Source organism: Armigeres subalbatus, chromosome 2 (assembly GCF_024139115.2).
Source record: "Armigeres subalbatus isolate Guangzhou_Male chromosome 2, GZ_Asu_2, whole genome shotgun sequence".
Classification (NCBI taxonomy): Eukaryota; Metazoa; Arthropoda; class Insecta; order Diptera; family Culicidae; genus Armigeres; species Armigeres subalbatus.
This window is the reverse complement of record NC_085140.1, coordinates 126,664,369-126,685,825: the sequence shown is the minus strand read 5'-3', so window position 1 is coordinate 126,685,825 and position 21,457 is coordinate 126,664,369. Positions and strand designations below refer to the sequence as shown.

General features: G+C 39.8%; 1 protein-coding gene across 14 annotated transcripts in view; it reads left to right on the top strand.

Moving 5' to 3' along the window:
- LOC134210832 (protein alan shepard) overlaps positions 1-21,457 on the top strand; it is an 879,934-nt gene that overhangs the window by 760,814 nt on the left and 97,663 nt on the right. For 12 of the 14 annotated variants that reach the window (XM_062687157.1, XM_062687155.1, XM_062687153.1 and 9 more), the window contains one exon: positions 2,412-2,462. The exons of the other annotated variants lie outside the window; for them this stretch is intronic. In XM_062687157.1, the coding sequence (XP_062543141.1) occupies positions 2,412-2,462 (51 nt within the window). The remainder of the gene's footprint in view (positions 1-2,411; positions 2,463-21,457) is intronic. 14 annotated transcript variants of the gene reach the window in all.

Sequence of the window (21,457 nt, the reverse complement as noted above, 5' to 3'; positions counted from 1 at the left end):
TCCTGAGAATCGGGAAAGGGATTCTCCTGAGAATCGGGAAAGGGATTCTCTTGAGAATCCGGAAGGGATTCTGGAAGGGATTCTCCTGAGAATCGTGAAAGGGATTCTCCTGAGAATCGGGAAAGGGATTCTCTTGAGAATCCGGAAGGGATTCTCTTGAGAATCCGGAAGGGATTCTCTTGAGAATCCGGATGGGATTCTCTTGAGAATCCGGAAGGGATTCTCTTGAGAATCCGGATGAGATTCTCTTGAGAATCCGGAAGGGATTCTCCTGAGAAGCCGGAAGGGGTTCCCCTGAGAATCCGGAAGGGATTCTCCTGAGAATCCGGAAGAGATTCTCCTGAGAATCCGGAAGGGATTCTCCTGAGAATCCGGAAGGGATTCTCCTGAGAATCCGGAAGGGATTCTCCTGAGAATCCGGAAGGGATTCTCCTGAGAATCCGGAAGGGATTCTCCTGAGAATCGGGAAAGGGATTCTCTTGAGAATCCGGAAGGGATTCTCCTGAGAATCGGGAAAGGGATTCTCTTGAGAATCCGGAAGGGATTCTCTTGAGAATCCGGAAGGGATTCTCCTGAGAATCCGGAAGGGATTCTCCTGAGAATCTGAAAGGGATTCTCCTGAGATTCTGGAAGGGATTCTCCTAAAAATCAGGAATGGATTCTCCTGAGAATCCGGATGAGATTCTCCTGAGAATCTGGAAGGGATTCTGCTGAGAATCGGGAAAGGGATTCTCTTGAGAATCCGGAAGGGATTCTCTTGAGAATCCGGAAGGGATTCTCTTGAGAATCCGGATGAGATTCTCTTGAGAATCCGGAAGGGATTCTCTTGAGAATCCGGAAGGGATTCTCTTGAGAATCCGGATGAGATTCTCTTGAGAATCCGGAAGGGATTCTCCTGAGAATCCGGAAGGGATTCCCCTGAGAATCCGAAAGGAATTCTCCTGAGAATCCGGACGAGATTCTCCTGAGAATCCGGATGAGATTCTGCTGAGAATCCGGACGAGATTCTCCTGAAAATCCGGACGAGATTCTCCTGAGAATCCGGACGAGATTCTCCTGAGAATCCGGACGAGATTCTCCTGAGAATCCGGATGGGATTCTCTTGAGAATCTGGAAGGGATTCTCCTGAGAATCGGGAAAGGGATTCTCTTGAGAATCCGGAAGGGATTCTCTTGAAAATCCGGAAGGGATTCTCCTGAGAATCCGGACGAGATTCTCCTGAGAATCCGGACGAGATTCTCCTGAGAATCCGGACGAGATTCTCCTGAGAATCCGGACGAGATTCTCCTGAGAATCCGGACGAGATTCTCCTGAGAATCCGGATGAGATTCTCCTGAGAATCCGGACGAGATTCTCCTGAGAATCCGGATGGGATTCTCCTGAGAATCTGGAAGGGATTCTCCTGAGAATCGGGAAAGGGATTCTCTTGAGAATCCGGAAGGGATTCTCTTGAGAATCCGGAAGGGATTCTCCTGAGAATCCGGAAGGGATTCTCCTGAGAATCCGGAAGGGATTCTCCTGAGAATCCGGAAGGGATTCTCCTGAGAATCCGAAAGGGATTCTCCTGAGATTCTGGAAGGGATTCTCCTGATAGTCCGGAAAGGATCCTCCTGACAATCTGTGAGGAATCTCCTGAGAATCCGGAAGGGATTTTACTGAGAATCCGGAAAAAATCTCCTGAGAATACGGACCGGAACTCCAGGAACCAAAACTTCAAAAGCCATCATACTTCGAAGACTTAATCCTCACTATGCGAATTATTCGGAACTCAGAAAGTTCTTTTGCTAAACATTCATTTGCAAGATGTGTCACTTTCATAAAAACGGCTTATTTCGGTTGGTTAATTGGATATTTAGTATTTAGTTCTTATATTGACTGCTTTCTTGGCTTTGCTTCTATAAAAAAAAAAGCTTAAATAGTCTCCTCAAAATATAACTGGAATCGAAACTTATTGTTTTGTTAAATAGATCGGGAAGCAAAAGGTTAATTCCTAGCATGGCTTTTGCAGAATGCGCTAGCACTATTTTTTTTTAACATTTGTAACAACAACTTATGTAGAGATTTCGGCTATCTCAGTCTTATAAAACCATTAATCGATTAACCTTTTACTCTGCCCGTCGTTTCGGCCATTGGATGTGGTCTTTTTACATGTCGACGATTTAGGACGATAACGATTGACCAATTTTTCGCTTGAAAAAACGCTACATCTAATGGTCGAATCGTCGGGAAGAGTAAAACGCTAAACGTTTAATGGTTTTATAAGACTGAGATAGCCGAAATCTCTACATAAAAACTATTTCCAGTCGTCTCCAATACCATATTACATATCTGCACCTTTGTATAACACAATATTATAATTTTGATTACACCCTCGGTAACATAACTAATAACTTTTTTCACTTCTTTTACAGGTAAGCTTATTAGCACCGTCGGAAAGCACCCTTTATAACTCAAAACATCAGGTATTTGAAAAATGCTCTACTAACTAATAGTGTAGATGTAGAAGATTTCTTACGTTTTGTTTTGGTTAGTATTGTGCTTCATTTTTCCTAGCGTTTTTTTTTTGTCTAAAGCTCTAAGAGTATCGAAGAATTCAGATTGTTTTAGAAGGCCGCGTTTTTTACTGCAAAAGACAAGTTTTCCAATGACTATCAGTATCATTTACAATTATATCACGTAGCATTTTCAAAAGTTAAATCTAATTCAATCCGGATTCAGGTGAATCATTGTGCTTTCCCAAATTGCGCAAAACAATTAACAGAAAAAAATTGGGTGCTCATACCACTTGACCGTTGCCTTTAATTTTTATCAATGAAATTGATAAAAAGTTCTTTGAAAGATTATCGTTGCAAATTATTTCATATTATCATTAAAACAAAAGTTCAGCAGATAACAAAATAATTTCGGATGCATAATGTCGAGCCTACTGAAGGAACGATTTTGATATTTTTTTTCTCGATTATATTTGATAAACTTTGAAGAGAACAAAAGTACAATAAAAAGAGTTATAATTGTTGGGCTGACTATGAATCAAAATCTAAAACTGAAAGCATTCGTAACTGCAATTAAGAACTACAGAGGCTCCTCGTAAATCAAACCTCAACATTCCGTTCCTAATCGGACACATATTTTCCCATTTGTCGAGCCCATGTTGGCGGTTCACCGCCATAAACGTGTAGCATCAAATACTACGAGCATTAATTCCCTTACTATTGGCCATTTCGCTAGAATCAACATTCGAAAATGGTGTGCCTTTTTGGGCGTTTTCTATGGCAATGCTATCTTATTTCCGCCCACCACAGTCTCTGTATAACGCAGAGCAAATAGAGTTATCGTCGTCGCAGTCACCCCCTAACGCCATGGCAGTTTTGTGGCTCTACGCCAGTTGTGGTTTTCAAGTCTAAACAAACGAGAAAGCTCAACACACTGCAGCAGGGATGTCAGCTGATTTTCTTTTTATTTTGAATTTTGACTTTAGGTTTGTCATCTGCTAGCTAACCCACCAAATCTTCGCTAACAGAACAGTATAATGTATGTCTCTACATTTGGCAACCCTGACTTTGTAGGTAGTTTTGGTTCTCCGTTATCAGCTTGAACTCACAAACCGAACGTTGTTGCTGGGACTGACATACAACACCCTTGAACGTGAAAATGCTTCTAACGATCGTCAGTGGTTCCAAACTAGAGGGCGGGCGGGTGTGCGATAGGCAAGTTCTCGGGCTCTCGAGCCTGGCGAGTGGTGAAACAATATAATTTAAGTCGGCATCATCGGAACCTAAATGAGTCATAAAAGTCACATCACGTGTATGCGAGTGAGTGGTTGATGATGCTATATGGATGCCTGTTCACCGCACTCGTGGAGGCATTCTGGTTCGTGCTGATATGATTGAGCGCGCGCTTTCTGTTTGTGATTTGTTCGGGACCACCGCACCGAGACAGGAGAGCCGGCTCCAGATGAAATTCGATTCATTGAGTGGCAGTTCCATTGGCTTTCGTTGGATGTTCGTGCCAAAGGATTCGAGTTGGTGCGGAATTAAATCACGGTTCCTACCAATTGTAATTACCTTTGCTTTCGAGCAGAATGGTTCAGCTACACCTCCGACAAAGCATTTTAGCAAGCAAGGCATATATTGCTAATAAAAACCATTTTGGGCTCTACGCCTGTATTCGACATCATAAATTTGGGTCCAATTCCATCCACCTTCAGTGGATGCGTGCTCTGCGGTGATCAAGATTCGAGAGAATCACGCACCGTACCTGCAACCCTAATCGTTCATCATTTTTGCGGGCATCGAGGCGATGTTTGTGGAAAAATGTCAATTTCATGCCTGGCGAAGAACGTACATTAGGGCAATCCAAAGTCTCGTAATTATGATAATGAAAAGCTGCAATGTTCAGCTAACCTGAGTTTAGGATGCGTAGCAAGACTTTGAATTTGCGAAAATTAGCAGAACAACTACGAAGGGTAACTACAGAAATAAAATCTATAAACAAGAAGACTTACCTTACAAACAGCAGAATGAATACGGAAATCTGTTGTTATTTTCTTGACTATGAGAATATTCATTTCGTTATTGTACAGCTTCCATGTGGCAATGAATAAACTTAGTGAACTCTTAAGGAAAATGGGACAACAGTTTGACCATTTTTCGACACACTAATTTTCAGAGCTGAAACTGGGAATAGTAGAACTGTCGAATGCCGTTTAGTTTTTCTGATTCCGAAATGCCAGACAAAAGAAACTGCCGTGTATGCACTTTACTCCTAATATGGTTTTGTTGATGTATTTAGACCGCCCAAGTAACAATTTCCATGCTTCTTGGATTTATCTAATTCTTATTGCGGACTTATGACAGCAATCACGAAGCTGATTGCTCAGTTTTATTGGCGCTCTTATTGCTATCAATAAACCTCCCATAAATCTGCTGAAAAATGCTTCAAACGTCAAATGCCTATTGACCATATGAACAGATCTATAGTAGTGTTGAAGAGCGAAATAAATCCAATTTTAAGCGCTCGAATAAAGCTACAATTTTTGGTCATAATGTGGTCAAATGAATTACCCCCATAAGAATGTTTGTATTGCGAAGAGTTTATGACGGTGTTTTAAAAGCAAAATTTTTCTGATCAAATTCCATGATGGCCATATTGAAAACGGAAAAGCATTTCGCAGTCAGTGAAATATATCACTGAAATGCATGATTTAACGAAATGTTCACCGCTTATCATACTTTTTCCGATAAATAATTTTTATTAATTAATAGTTTGGGCAAAAATACTAATCGATTTAGTGGACATCCTAGATGTTGTGGTAATCAATATTTTCGATTTATTTCCCTGAACTACGTTATATAGTCGGCGCGTGGTTTTCAACCTGATTTTTTTCACAACATTTGACCATAAAATCGCACTTCTTTTCAAAGGTACTGAATCGGAAAAACAACCTGAAATAAAATATTATTTTGTCGTCATCATCATAATTTTCATCAACAATCCATTTTGTTATTATTTTTCTGCAAAGATTTGTTTCTCTTTTTTTAATGCAACATTTTGACAGCTGCCGCAGCCAAATTCCCTTTTTTGCGGATGGTTTAAAAAGGGTTTCTAAATGCTCTTACAATAGGTTTATAGTGGTTATCTGGAGAGGGCCACTTGGCAATATCTTACTCTTATAGTGGTCATCAGAAGGTTGCCGTGTATTACTTGGTTTTATTGTTAGATCTTATAAATTGATCTTGAAAACCATTCTTAGAGCGGAATAAAACTTAAAATGTTACTTGGGCGATTCTCGTTAGTTATGTTCTAATGGAAATGGCTGGAAATGGCAATAACAGTAGGTCGTGCCCTTCTATTTAATCCGATCTAATTTTCCGAGTAAAGTCTTGTTTTTCGAGCCTTGTTTGGCTTCATAACCGTTGTACTATCCAGGGTAAAATAGAATTTCGTTACCCTGTGAAGGCTATTATCACAGTTTTGATTGTATTCGCAGTGGTAGTTCAAGTGCCCGACGCTCTCTTCCAAGGGAATCTATGACCATGAATTTTGGGGAGCTCCTTCTCCTAGAATGCTGAGCCATTTTCTCCATAAGTTCTGGGTTATTTATCCTTCAGAAATTGGGGTAACTCTCTTTACAGATATTAAGGAATTCCAGAAGTTCTGGCTTTCAAAAATCATATGAAATTTCTCCTCCAGGAGGAAAACCAAACTCATCCCATCTACCGTTGATAGCAATTCCCCAGAACTCTGGGAGGAGTAATTTATCAAATTTTTGAGGAAGTGGTTCCCCAAGGAATTGTAGAAGAACATCTTCGGATTATCTTGATATAGAGCTTTCTGGAATACATTGAAAAGAAAGTTCCCAAAATTTCTGTGGGAGAACATCCTCAGAATTTAGTAAAAAAGGAAATCCCACCAAAAAATGAGTTCTGGGAATTGCCTTATACAGGTATTTTGGGGATTTCCTTCTCCATCAATTTTGATAAGTTCCGTCACCCAGAACTCTGGAAAATTCATTTGATGTGATTTCTGGGAAATCTATGCTTCAGGAGTTCTGAAGAAATCCTTTTCCAAAAACTTTGGGGAGTTCCTGGAGAATTTGGAGAATTTGTGCGTTACGCATTCTGAGGAATTTCTTTTACAGAAGTTCTGAAATTTCCTCTTCTAGGAAATCTAAGAAAATTCCCGAATGATCTTCCCCATATTTCAGTACAAGAAAGTTTTTTTTTCAGATTTTTGGAATCAATTATGGCGAATTCCATCAAAAGTTTTAGCGATACTCTATCTTCAAGGATTCCAGGAATTCTGGAAAATTAAGATCACTTATTGAGAAATTTCTCTTCCAGGAATTCTGGAAAATTAAGATCACTTATTGAGAAATTTCTCTTCCAGGACGGATTACTAACAAAATTCTTTCCACAGTCCGGTGGTAGCACAATGATGAATATAAATCTAATTAAAAAAATAACTTCATTCAACTAAAAAAAATAGTCCGTTGGTTGCAATTCCACAAAATCTTTGGATAGCTGAATTTCCAAATGAATTTCTCAGAATTTTTTAAGAATTTTCCAGAAGTCTGGGAGGAATACCCGAACGTAAGGATGAAAACCTAGAGAATTTCTTTGAAATTTTTGTAGAGTTTCTACAGATTTTTGAAGAAATTCTAAGCTTAACCCGAAGGAATTCTAAACTCCTGAAGGGTTCTTCCGGAATCAATATAATGAAAAGAACCTAGACATTTTTTCAGTAGTAGTTTTTTTTTTCAAAAATATCAAAAGAATGAAGCTCTCCTCCACAGCAGAATATTTTAATAAATTGTCGACTCTGCTTGAATGTTATCAGAAATGTAAAACGATGAAAACATATAAAAAAGAACTTTTTTTTACCTTAAAAAGAGGCTTTAAAGGAAGCTTCCGAGCCTCTTGAAAGGAGGCTTCCGAGCCTCTTGAAAGGAGGCTTCCGAGCCTCTTGAAAGGAGGCTTCCGAGCCTCTTGAAAGGAGGCTTCCGAGCCTCTTGAAAGGAGGCTTCCGAGCCTCTTGAAGGGCTTCGAGGCCTCTTGAAGGAGGCTTCCTGAGCCTCTTGAAGGAGGCTTCAGGCCTCTTGAAAGGAGGCTTCAGGCCTCTTGAAAGGAGGCTTCCGAGCCTCTTGAAGGAGGCTTCCGAGCCTCTTGAAAGGAGGCTTCTGGGCCTCTTGAAGGGCTTCCTGAGCCTCTTTAAAGGAGGCTTCCAGGCCTCTTGAAGGAGGCTTCGAGCCTCTTGAAAGGAGGCTGAGCCTCTTGAAAGGAGGCTTCAGGGCTCTTGAAAGGAGGCTTCCGAGGCCTCTTGAAGGAGGCTTCCTGAGCCTCTTGAAAGGAGGCTTCAGGCCTCTTGAAAGGAGGCTTCCGAGCCTCTTGAAGGAGGCTTCCAGGCCTCTTGAAGGAGGCTGGGCTTCCAGGCCTCTTGAAGGAGGCTTCCAGGCCTCTTGAAAGGAGGCTTCCAGGCCTCTTGAAAGGAGGCTCTGGAGCCTCTTGAAGGAGGCTTCCAGGCCTCTTGAAGGAGGCTTCCAGGCCTCTTGAAGGAGGCTTCTGAGCCTCTTGAAAGGAGGCTGAGGCCTCTTGAAGGAGGCTTCCGGGCCTCTTGAAGGAGGCTTCCAGGCCTCTTGAAGGGAGGCTTCCAGGCCTCTTGAAGGGAGGCTCCCAGGCCTCTTGAAGGGAGGCTTCCGGGCCTCTTAAAAGGAGGCTTCCGGGCCTCTTGAAGGAGGCTTCCAGCCTCTTGAAGGAGGCTTTCCAGGGCCTCTTGAAAGGAGGCTTCCTGAGCCTCTTGAAAGGAGGCTTGAGCCTCTTGAAGGAGGGCTTCCAGGCCTCTTGAAAGGGAGGCCCTGAGCCTCTTGAAAGGAGGCTCTGAGCCTCTTGAAAGGAGGCTTCCGGAGCCTCTTGAAAGGAGGCTTCCTGAGCCTCTTGAAAGGAGGCTTCCTGGAGCCTCTTGAAGGGAGGCTTCCGAGCCTCTTGAAGGAGGCTTCCAGGCCCTCTTGAAGGGAGGCCCGGGCCTCTTGAAAGGAGGCTGGGCCTCTTGAAAGGAGGCTTCCGAGCCTCTTGAAAGGAGGCTTCCGAGCCTCTTGAAGGAGGCTTCCGAGCCTCTTGAAAGGAGGCTTCCGAGCCTCTTGAAAGGAGGCTTCCGAGCCTCTTGAAAGGAGGCTTCCGAGCCTCTTGAAAGGAGGCTTACGAGCCTCTTAAAAAGAGGCTTCTGAGACTCTCGAAAGGAGGTTTCGAGCCTCTTGAAGGGAATTTGCGAGTCTCTTGAAAGAAGGTTTCCGATAATCTTAAAAGGAGGCTTCCGAACCCTTTGAAAGGAGGCTTCCGAACCCTTTGAAAGGAGGCTTCCGAGACTCTTGAAAGGAGGCTTTCGGGCCTCTTGAAAGGAGGCTTCCGAACCTCTTGAAAGGAGGCTTCCGAGCCTCTTGAAAGGAGGCTTACGAGCCTCTTGAAAGGAAGCTTACAAGCCTCTTGAAAGGAGGCACGAGAGCCTCTTGAAAGGAGGCTTACGGGCCTCTTGAAAGGAGGCTTACGAGCCTCTTGAAAGGAGGCTTACGAGCCTCTTGAAAGGAGGCTTACGAGCCTCTTGAAAGGAGGTTTCCGAGCCTCTTGAAAGGAGGCTTCCGAGCCTCTTGAAAGGAGGCTTCCGAGCCTCTTGAAAGGAGGCTTCTGAGACTCTCGAAAGGAGGTTTCGAGCCTCTTGAAGGGGATTTGCGAGACTCTTGAAAGGAGGTTTCCGATAATCGTAAAAGGAGGCTTCCAAACCACTTGAAAGGAGGCTTTCGAACTACTACTTCCTACTTCCATGCAGCTCAAAAGTTTCAAGAGGCTCAGAGGCCCCGGTTTTTTTTTCAAAAGGCTCCAAATCTGTTGAAAGGAGTTTCCGAGCCACATCAAAAAAAAGCTTACAAGCCTCGTGCGATGAAATTACTTTGCTTTTCGGAAAAAAGGCCTTCACGTCTCTCAAATGACGGCTTTCGAAACCTCTGATTCTAGATTTTTGTTCTGAAGCATATTTTCTACATTCTATCCGACGTCTTTTTGATCTTTTGTCCAACAGCCCTTTATACACTGTGCTGGTTAGGATGGGCAGGATTCAATCGTCTTTGATTTACTGACTACCATGCATATTTTGTACAATACAAAATTTTAGAATAAAAAAATATGCAATTATAAAAAATGTACTTATCGATAATTTTTAATTGGTTCTGTAATACAGGGCCCTCCTTAGCCGTGCGGTAAGATGCGCTTCTACAAAGCAAAACCATGCTGAGGGTGGCGGGGTTCGATTCCCTGTCCGGTCTAGGATTTTTTTGAGTTAGAAATTGTCTCGACTTCCCTGGGCATGAAGAATCATCGTGTTAGCCTCATGATATACGAATGCAAAATGGTAACTTGGCTTAGAAACCTCGCAGTTAATAACTGTGGATTGAAAATAAAAAAAAAGAAGAATAATACATCCGCCATTATGCATTCTTATCCGAAGTGCCTCATGGGGCTAGCGAAGTTATCCCCAGGGGTACATGTACCCCAGGTTGAGAACCGCTGTTCTATGGCATAATTATGAACATTATCAAAAATGAATGGCATAATTTTCAACTATGAAAGAGACATGATTGTTTGATGTACTTTCACATACATAAAAAGACTCTTCTGCTTCGAGAACATGTTCTGAGAACTTCTGACTAATATAGACTGATGGTAGACATTTTCGGAAGGACGGACAATTGAAACGGCAGAACTGCTACAGACCTCATTGATTCATCATTGATTTGTTCTTGGCAAACACCTTCTTCCAAAGAAGGAATCGCATCCACCATTCAGAGTTAGACGCCTGCTTTAAAGATCTACCATTGCGTTACTGCGAGCAAACGTCTACTTTGATAGAAAGAATCACATTCCTAATTGCCTTAATCCGAGCAAACGCCTACTTCTAAAGAAGGTATCGAATCTACCTTTGCTTTTTCAAGTCGGCCCTTTGCACCACCGGAGGTGTACAGGACCCATAAATAAAAGTAAGTTTGCTTTTTCCCGGAAAAACGAAGAATACTTGAATTCTTTTAGACAAACTTGGCTGTGACCACGCAAGAGCGTATACAGACAGATATTACTCAGTTTGTTAGATAAAGTGCTATGATAAAATCCTTCCATCAAAAGTTCGATTCGCAGCCTTGAACGTGAAAGGTAAATATGCGAGTATTAAGAAAAGGAAGTTTTAATTTTGCATCATCCTAGTACAAATTCATCTGAAAGTACAGTGTCACCGTCCTCGGTGATTTTGACGAGGGTTGAAAAGCATACTTCGAATCATAAAAAAACTGTCCGCTTACCTTCTAACGCATTTCCAGAACTAATATCATCGACAATGAGAAGAATCATCCATCCAATAGAATCTGAATAAAAAAAACCTACGCTTGTAGTATATTTTCTGGATCCCCAACCCGCGCCGGGTAATGGAAATGGTTGATTCAATTAATCGATTGTACCTTTGTTCCGGGTGATGATTGTGTCAATTGGAATAAAAACTGGAAAAGTGGGAGCAGCTTCGAAGGAAGTGAAAGCTAATTATGAAAATGAGGGTTGATGGTCGCCTTCGTCAGTGTTGGTACTAATTAGATAAAAGTTTTAGCGGTACAAATTAATGATAATAAAGCTGGGATAAAAGAACTTCTGATATTGTCTGATATCAATAAGAAAAAGTTATCGAAACTTTGTAAAAAAAACTGAATTTTTGTAGCTCTCCAACGTCAGTGTTTCAAAAATAAGTGGTTGAGGGTAATACATAGGAACATGATTCGTTTTTTAAATCTTCTATGCATCCAGTGAGAACGTATGTTCCAATTGTAACGAAGTGTATATTTGTACATCTAATTATTCGACCGTGTTCCAAGCACATAATCGGCGCACTAATGCATCAAGTCAGTCCGTACCGCGTATAGCGTGCGCAAAATTAAACAACATTTTATGAATGAGTAGCACGAGGAACCGAAAACAGCCAAGGAAGACTAATGGTGATGAATAGTCCGGCATCAGTTTCTCGGTTTCTCAACAACGCATATAATGTATACGAAATGAGGAACCACATCGTTCCATTATCAACCAAGCAGGACCTGGTAGGGCATAGACATTACAGTGAGCTGGAATCTTATCCGTACAGGGAACATTTTACATAAAAAGAGTTGCTGTGCATAGTTTTTTCCTTATGAGAAATATGAAAAATTGGCGATATTAGGACCACCGAACAACATAATTCAGTCAAATTTGATTGCTCAAACTCAAACACTACTTAAATTTTTTTTGTTATAAAAACAAAATTCACGACAACCATTTAACTTTTATAAAAGTTGGTACTGAAAGCTAGATTTATTTTCAATTAGATTCGTTGATGAAATACCTAAGCAACAATTACGAACGTTACAGAAGAAATTGCGACTTTATCAGGTTTGTTTCTACTTATATTAAGAGGATTTTCTGAAGTATTTTTACCAAAATTTTACCCAGAACATGCTTGGTAAATGACATCAATGTATTTTTTTTATGAATTCACCAATTTTTCCATTTTGTTTTGTTAAAAATACTGTTCAAAAATCATGTTGACACACTGTGGAAACCGCCTTTCTTAGCATATCGCCAGCGTCATCCTTGAGGGCCGTCCATCCCGACCAAAGTGAACGACACCGACGAGTGTTGTATAAAAATCCACTTCGTCATTTCGCTGAGGTACCTATAACCAAGGATTCGCTCACACTTTCACCGTTGCCTCATTTTTCAGCTCATTACGCTTTGTTTGGATAGGATTTGCGCGCAATGCCCTTCTCTGGGGAGTCCGAGGTTCCGGCGCCGGTGCGGTGCGGTGGTACATGCGGAATTGGTTACTCATTCTTACTTCGATGATCGGATGAGTAATGGTCTTCACTTCGAGGGGAGCATCTTGCTTGCACAACATTCGAATGAATAAACATGCAGACGTAGTTCTTCGGAAATTTCTTGTGCTGTGATTGAAAAGTTGAGTTCCAATCCAAAACTTTATTCGAACAAAGAGAAAACGCTGATAGCACTTTTTGTTTCGTAGTTCACATTTTTTTGTTTTGGATACTTTTTTGGTTTTACCTGTTATTAAGCATCTTTAAATTTGATTCTAGCACATGGATTATGACATGCAGTAATTGAAAACAGTGTCGTTATTCATTATTTCTTATTTTATGAATAGGTTGTGAAATAATTTAATTACGTAGACAGGCAGAAAAAACTAATCCGATGCGTAGTCTAATAGTCGAGTCAGGTACAAAATATTTGAGACGGACTTACTGTTACGTTCGGAATATAATATTGAAACAGACGACTGATAAACTGTCAGGCTTATTGTGTTTCCTATGATAACTCTTTCCACATGGCTGTCCACATCGTACGTCCCAAAACTGACATCATTTTGTTGCCCAGGAATGTACGATGCGTGTGAACAAGTGAACTTCAGCGAGATTAGAACAGTAGGTAGTGGAAATCGAACCATACCGTACGGGACCGTGCTAGCAGTGATATAATACCGGCAGGAAATGACGACAAACGCCCTCTCGTTGTTTGGCGAACTTTTGCAGGGCCAGAGCAAACTAATCATCATCAGTTTGAATGTTCGTTTCGAATATGAGTGTGGTATGTGGAGTGGAATGATGAAGCCATCATTACGCGGGTAGATTTGGCGATTAGTTCTGCACCATATCCCTTTGTTTGTGACTATGTTCAACCTATATGTGGATACGTATGTGACATTACGTGGTGATAAGAATACGAATTCAGTAGGATGAACATCTTGAAGCGTTTATTATAATTAGGATTAGATGCTTGAGGATTTATGTGATTTTCGGCATTTTTTTTTTTTATCAACGAATATTTTCAGAAAAATCTCCTGGGGAATTCAGACGATGATCGCAAGGAAATTCGGATGAACTTCTAGAGGAAACCCAGGAGATAGTTTGATAGACAAACAACGAATGCCAACAACCATCATTATTAGGAAACCTTCTAGCGAGACAGAAATAGATAAAATATAAAATCTCCTGTTTCTTTTTCAAACGTCATTTGACGTAAATCTTAATGCTTCCCCATTCAAATGATACTTCTTGAGGTTACAATCTTCTTGGTTTAGGCATATTGTTGCGAACAGTTGAAAACTTATAATAACAACACTCCAACAAACACTTTACTTCAACTTCTCCTAATTTCAAAAAAAAATACTGACTTGATTCATATTCCAAACACTTAAGAACATCTCAACTTCGAAGGTCTTTATGGCACACGAATTAAAATACGAATATTTTAGTAGATCTTGTTTTCATCGGGTAGCAAAAGAATCGAACTTCCGAACTTCAAACTTGAAAAGGGCGTAACATTTATTCCTTCTGATTCTTTGTCCACATACATAGCTATATTTAGGGTGCCAATGAAAATCGACTTTTCGAATTTCAAAAACGGGTAGTGCTCAAAAGTTTCATCTCCTCAAAAAAAAGTCCCTATGCAAGATTTCAACTCAATCGGACTTTGTTAAGTGTTTCACCAAAGCGGTCAAAGTTTGACTTTTATGAAACACGAAAATAACGAGTCGAGTCAAGTACAAGACACTGAAGACGACCACACAGTTGTGGTCGAAATACGTATCTGCAAAGATAACGAAAATTAACTGGTGGAATTAAATGGACAGTACTTAATTCGTCTTAGACGGTTTAATACATTCCACTAAACGAGCTTAATATATTTTTCTGAACGAGAAAATTTCAAAATCGAACTTTTATTTTTGATTCCAAATATCTTAGAAATGCATGAAACGTCGAGATCTGGTGTTATTTCGGAATTTAAAAAAATGGCTTTTGGGGACTTTTGGACTTTGGAGAATTTTTTCGAAATAGATTTTTTTGTCAAATGTCTTACAAATGCATGACACGTCGAGATGTGGTGTTATCTCTTAAACAAATTTTTGGCATAAAAAAAGTTCATTCAAAGTTAATTGCCTATGTTTCGGGTATTAAGCCACCCGGAGTGGAAATTGTTTACTAAGTCTGAAACTGCGGTGGTGTTTGATCCCACGAAACCAGTACGCTAGACAGGTGCTTTCCCTACTAGTGGTAGTATCAAACGCGGTCAAAACTTCAGAATCAATCAATCCCGGTCATACATCCCCAACACGGACATCAGTTTGATGTAAGTTAATGTTCTTTTGGCCCACTGTATGCATGAAAAGACCCATGCATCATTTTCGTTCGAGCACTCCGTCGGTAGCAGTGAGTCAGCATCGGAGACGATCGTCGGGCGGAGAGCAGACCATGGCGTCGGATAGCGATCCCAGCGACAACGGCTGCCACATCGATGGCTTTGGTGGCGTCATTGATGTTGGGGCAGCGGGGGTTGTTGATAGTGCAATAAATGTTTGGGTCTGTAATGCTTCAGCTATAAATTATAGAATTGGCTGTCTTCGGCGAAAAGCGAAATTTTCACGAGAGATTTTGACATGCCATCCATGCGAATAAATTTCTGCAGCGTATTCTTCTGACACGCACTCGTGATTCTGCTACCGACGGCAACAATCTGCCAACGCCAAACCACCCGATTTATTTCCAATAATGTGGGTTTCAATCACAAACCGCAACAACTTGACGTCAGCATCAGTTACACGATGGATTGCCATGGAAATGCTAAAGATGCCAGCCATGTGAATACATTTTCGCAGCGCCTCTCTTTGCCGCGCGCTTGTGATTATGTTACCGCCGGAACCTTCTGCCGATTCTGGGACATAAAATAGCTCGAGTGCGCGGGAAAAAAAGCTTTCTTGTGATCAATTCAGAATGACCACTAGCCACTTTTTTGTTAATCAATATGGTGCAAATATTATGTGCAACCATAACACTAACCAAAGGGGCGGGCTACAGGGCTTCATTTCCTCTAAAATAGACCCGTGCTGCATTTGCGTTCGAGCATTTACGGAGAGCGGAAACCAAGGATGTTAACGATCATTCGGTAATTTGCGTTCGATCATTTAGTAGTTTGTCAATAACACAGTCCAGAAGCTGAATTTCAAAATATGTTGTATGATGGACTTCTAGTGCGAAGGTTTTTCTACAACTTTGCCTAATGGTTCGTTATTAGAATTCAACTAATAACGGAGTTAGAGCGCTAGTTGCAGTAACTTAAACTAAATGATTGAAATTTTGTTATCATTTTGTCTAAGTTACTGAAACTATAGCTATAACTCCGTTACTAGTGGAATTTAAACCACGAACCATTAGGCAGAGTTGTAGAAAATCCTTTGCACTAGAAGTCCACTATACAACGTATTTTGAAATTCAGCTTCTGGAATGTGTTATTGACAAACTACTAAATGATCGAACGCAAATTACTGAATGATCGTTAACATCCTTGGCGGAAACAACGCTCCGTCGGTAGCGGTGAGCGTGCATCGGAGGCGATCGTCGGGCGGAGAGCAGACCATGGCGTCGGGTAGCGATCCCAGCTACAACGGCTGCCGCAGCGATGGCATTGGTTTGACCGGTTTTTTTTTCAGGACCACCATAATTTCTGAGTTCTGAGTGAGTTTCAAGATTCTGAGTTCTGTTATTGGCTGTTAGTGATTGAAAATACGCATTATTGAGAAGATTATAAATAAAAAATTTAACCAAGACGAGCTTTCTTCAAGGTAACAAACATAATTGGCCCTGACGAAAGCGAGAAAACAAAATGGGGGCCGGCTGAATTATTTTGATTAAAAAAACATGTGTAGATGAGGAGCTTAACATGTAGTTTTTCAAAATTCTAACCCTACGTATTTAAAAGTTTTCAACATATCACTGTTAATAACATTTTAAAAGCATTTTAAAATATACTTCCTATACTTCACCATGTTGAAAAACAGTGATTTCACGCACACGTCCGTCGCCGCGAGATGGCAACAGCGCGGCTGCGTCAAAGCGAATGCCTTGGCGTCGGTAGCGGAATCGGGGCTTCACTTTCGGTTTTGTTGCTGGGATGCACATTACTGAAATCAAACCGGTTCTTTTCGATCGTAGCGATGCTGTCGGTAACGGAATCATAAGCGCTCGTTGAAGGGAGACGATGCAATAATCGCGTGGCTGACGTTAGCATCAGCGGCAGCCGAATGAAATTTTCTCAAAAGATTCTATTTTTGGTTTGTAGCTTGGAAATGCGCATTATTGAAGGTAATGAATTCTTTTCATAAGCATAATTTTATACAGAGAATGTTGAATCGAAACGAATTTTCTTCAAAGTCTTTGACATATTCGCTTGGCAATGGCGGACAGTTCAATCGTAAAGATTCCGCCGAACAGAGACAAATTTTCTTCTAAGTGCAAAACAGAAACGCTTGGCGACGACAGTAATAAAATCACAAGCACGCGTCGGCGAGTGGTTACTGCAGAAAATTTATTCAGCAGTGTGCGTCTCTAGCAATTCGACGGTAATTATCCTCAATTTCTGACAATTCAATGGTTAAAATAAATCAAAGAGTATAATTTCACTTGACAAAATGAAATTTGCAATAGAAATATCAAAAATTTGACAATTTTTGATAAATTCAATAAACAACTATGAGTTAAATTTTGTTGTTATTCACTTAATAACGAAAATACATAATACATACATACATACACACATACAGGCATCACCTCAATTCGTCGAGCTGAGTCGATTGGTATATAACTAGCAGGCTTCGGATTTTTCACTCACTCACGCGACAACAGATCGCTCCACCATCCATTTTATCCGGATTAACTACAGCGCGATAAACTCCGGCACAAGCGATGGTGCGAAAAATTGTTATTCCTCTTCCCATGTTTCGCGAAATAAATGCTGCTTACTTTGCCGCTCCAAACTGATTGAATCTGACGATGCGCCACGATAAGTAGAAGGTTCAATACAGTAGTTTTTCTTTCTTCTTTCATTCAGTTCATGTGGTGGCGTGGTTATAGTGGGCGCTCTAAACATTTTAAAATTGTTTTGGGTTCGAATCCCGTGGCGGTCTTTAATTTTTGTGAATATGCTTGTGAAATTTATCTGGACAAGCGACGAGAAGGTAAAATTGGTTGATCACAATTAAATTATCCGGCGAGCCGGCGTTCACGAACTTATCACCCGTCATTCTATCCGGATAAAAATGTGTGAGAATACTTCCTCACAGGGGAACATGAAAAATCACACTCCGCTAAAGGGATTAATCCTAGGTTTTTATTCATATGAGTGAGAATTCCGAAGCCTGATAACTAGACCTGTGCGCCGCCGCGCCACGCCGCCGCCGCCGGTGGTTTTACTCGCGCCGCCGCCGCCGACGATTTTGGGTCGGCGCGCCGCCGATCATAATTTTGCCACGCCGATGACTAATCGCAATAAAAAAAATCAATTATTATGCGCATCTCGAGATGAAATAGAATACTGCGGCTTCATGCTGGTTCCTTCTCAGGTAATCGCAACGGTCACTAAACACAACAGAGTCAAAGAAAATCTCACCATCCGTATGCACTTGCCATGATAAACACTCTCCCTGTACTCAGTGACTCCGGTTGCCTCCCCCCTATTTATTTATTGTTTTTAGATTTGTGCTACTAGGATAATTGGCTTATAAGACAAACTGATTTAGCAAAATAATTAAATCCCAACTGTGAATGCTTTACCGATTTTTTTGTTCCGACTCCCGAGTAAGTAATTTATATTTTAAAATCAATTTCTGATTATAACTGACAAAACCACTTGCTGAGCATCAGCAAATCAAATATTGCTGAGCAAATATTACGAGCCTCAATCAAGAACTCTTCTTATTTTCTTATTCACAGCCATTGTAACCCAGAACTGGGGCGCTGTCGCCTCGCTGTATAGTATTTAGTCAAATTATTTAAAACGTTAGGTATTTTCAAACATTACGAAAATTTAATTTTATTGTATTGTCTGTAGATTATTCAATACTGTATTGTAAAAGCCTTATTGTAAAATTCCTGGAATGTTTGAGTATATTCAAAGAAGTATCGTTTAAACATTCATTTATGAATTCCTTTGAAAAATACTCCAGAAATTAGTTCGGAAATAAATCAAGAAATTTATTTGATAATTCCTCCAGTTTCCGAAAGTTTTTTAAACCTTAGAAGATTATTTAGGAATAAGAAATTTGGGTATTCCTTCGGAGATTCCTTACAAAATTTCTCCGAAAATTCCTTAAGAATTTTCATTACGGATTTCTTAAAAAAAATCCTTTACGATTTTTTTTTTCTGGAATTGCTTAAGGAATGCTTTGGGATTTTATTCCACGTATTCTCACATTCTTCTTCGGAGGAATTCCTTTGGAAGTTTCTTTAGCAATTCCTGCGGAAATTTCTTAAGGAACTCCTTGAAAAATTCCATTCATTGAGGATGTATTCGTAATTTTTTTTGAGACCTTCTTCGAAAATTTTTCTTATGAAATTGTTTTGGCAATTTTTCCATGAATCGCTGGAAAGAATTCTTCTAGATATCCATAAGGAATTCATTCAAAATTTGCCTAAGGATTTTTTTCAGAACTTCTTCCAGCAATTCCTTTAAAACATTCTCCGGGAATTCTTCCGGAACCTTCTGCAGGAATTTCTTTGAAAATGCCTTCATCTTTCCGAAAGTTTTTTAGTGTTTGTTCTTCATTTTTGGATTTTTTTTTTAAATTCTATAAGTAACTACATCGCAAACAACTTCTTTTTTCTATAAATTTCAAAGGATTTCCTGGAAGATCTATCGAAAAAAAAATCTGGAGAAATCTCCAAAGGAAATCTCGAAGGTTTTTCGAATAATCTTTTAAAGGAGTCCCTGGAAGAATATCCGATGGAAATCCGGGCGGTATATTTTTGATTAATTAAGAAATGGAATTCTGGAGGAGTTCCCAAATAAATTTTTGGAGGCAATTTTGAAGAAATTCGTGTTGGGTTTAGTGCAGGAATTTCCAAATAAATTTTTGAAGGCATTCCCAAAAGAGAACCTTTTTGAAGGTAAAATACTTCCCTAAAGAATTCCTAAAGGAATTTCGAGGAATCCATAAAGGTATTTTTAAAGGATTTTATGATCGAATTCCCGAAGGAATTCTCAAAGGAAATTACGACGAAATTCCCAATAGAATTTCAGAGAAAACGCCTACTGGTATTTTTGATGTACCGTGGGGCATCGAAATCCGTACACTTAAGCACCTTAGTATATGAAAAAGTCATTAGAAAATAGAAATCGAATGTAAATAAAACGTTTGTCATTGACACAGGAGCATGAAGGCTTCTACCTTTGAAGTGTTTCACATTTACTCATTAAAAACAACGAAAAACATGATAAAATAATAAATAAAATCAACTACTCCTGACTCGAAATCCGTCCACCGTGGACGGATTTCGAATCAAAGGATCAAAATCCGTACAGCTATTTTTTTACTAAATATTTAAAATGAAGCAGTCTGATTTATTAAACTACCACTTTAATTAGTTCGATACGCACCTTGAGAAGCTATTCCTTCGATTTGTATTCCGCTTATCTTATGTAATGATTCGCAATTAGCAATTAAAACACAGTTACTTTTGGTGCAATTATGCTCTACCCGAAAACAAAATGGCGGCAAAAACTCCACGTTTGGTGCGTGGCGCTTTGTTTTTGATTTTTGTTGTTTTAATTTCAAAGCCTTCTTTCCATTTCTATGTCCTAAAAGCTTACTGCCAAGTATCTGAACAGGACAAGATAAATTATTTCTACATTATTATTTCTACATTTCGGTCTCGCACGGTAATTCCTAGGTTTCTTCAAGAATTCCTTTTCCTTAATTTATTCGCAATTTCCTCCAGAGATTCCTTTGAAGATTCGTTAAGGAATTCCCTAGGAAATTGCCTCAAAAAGTTTTACAAAAACGAATTCCAGAAAGTTCTTCGGAAATTCTTTCGAATATTCCTTAAAATTTACCTCAGGAATTACGTCAGAATTTCCTCCACGTATTCCTTTGTTTAAAAAAACCTTAGGTAATTCGCTAAGGTTCCTTTTTTTTGGAAATTTCGTAGGAAATTGCTTTAGGAATTGCTTCCGAATACCTTCCGAAAATCATTCGCAAATTCCTTTTGAAATATCGACGGAAAATATTTTAGAATTCCTCTAAAAATTCCTTCAGAAATTCATTTACAGATTCCTTCGAAAATATGTTTACTCTTTGAAAGTTTGCTTAGGAATTCGTCGGAAATTAATATGGAGGATTATTTCAGGAATTCCTTCGGATTTTTCTTAGAAAAAAAACGTTGGAATTTTTTTACAAATTCTACTTGGGGTTCCTTAGCAAGTTCTTTGACAACTTTTCCTTAAATTCCCATAGGCATTTTTACGGGTAATCCTTTGAAAATTCTTTGGTAACTTTAGGAAGAAGTTCTTGGACATGGTAATTCCGTCACAATATTCTCCATTTCTTTTGATTTTTATTCGTGAATCTCTTCAGAAATTCATTCAAAGAAATTTCTTCGGAAATTGCTTTTGGGAACCATTCGGAAATTCTTCTAGGAATTCCCTAGAACATTTTTTCAAAATTTACTGAAAAGATTCTTTCTGATTTTTTCTGCGGGAATTCATTCGGTTCCCTAATGTAAACTATATTTGAAGTTGGTGCTACCGGGCAAAATTATAAAATACCTATACACATAATTAGCAAGGCCTGCGTGCCCAAACCTTTGTTCCTTTTGACGAATATACGAATCTACATTTAGCATGCAAGCAAACAAGCTAATTCGGTTTTGTATTTCCTTGATGTGATTTGTGGGAAGTCAGTCGTGGGATCAATAGTGAAGTTGGTCAAGTTCGGACGAAGTATTTTTACACTAAGTTCTTTCGAAAATTCCTTCAAAAATTTTGACAGAAATGTCTTTATAAACTCTTTTCGCTATTCCCTCGGAGAGTCCTTTCTGAATCCCTTCGAAGATATTTTC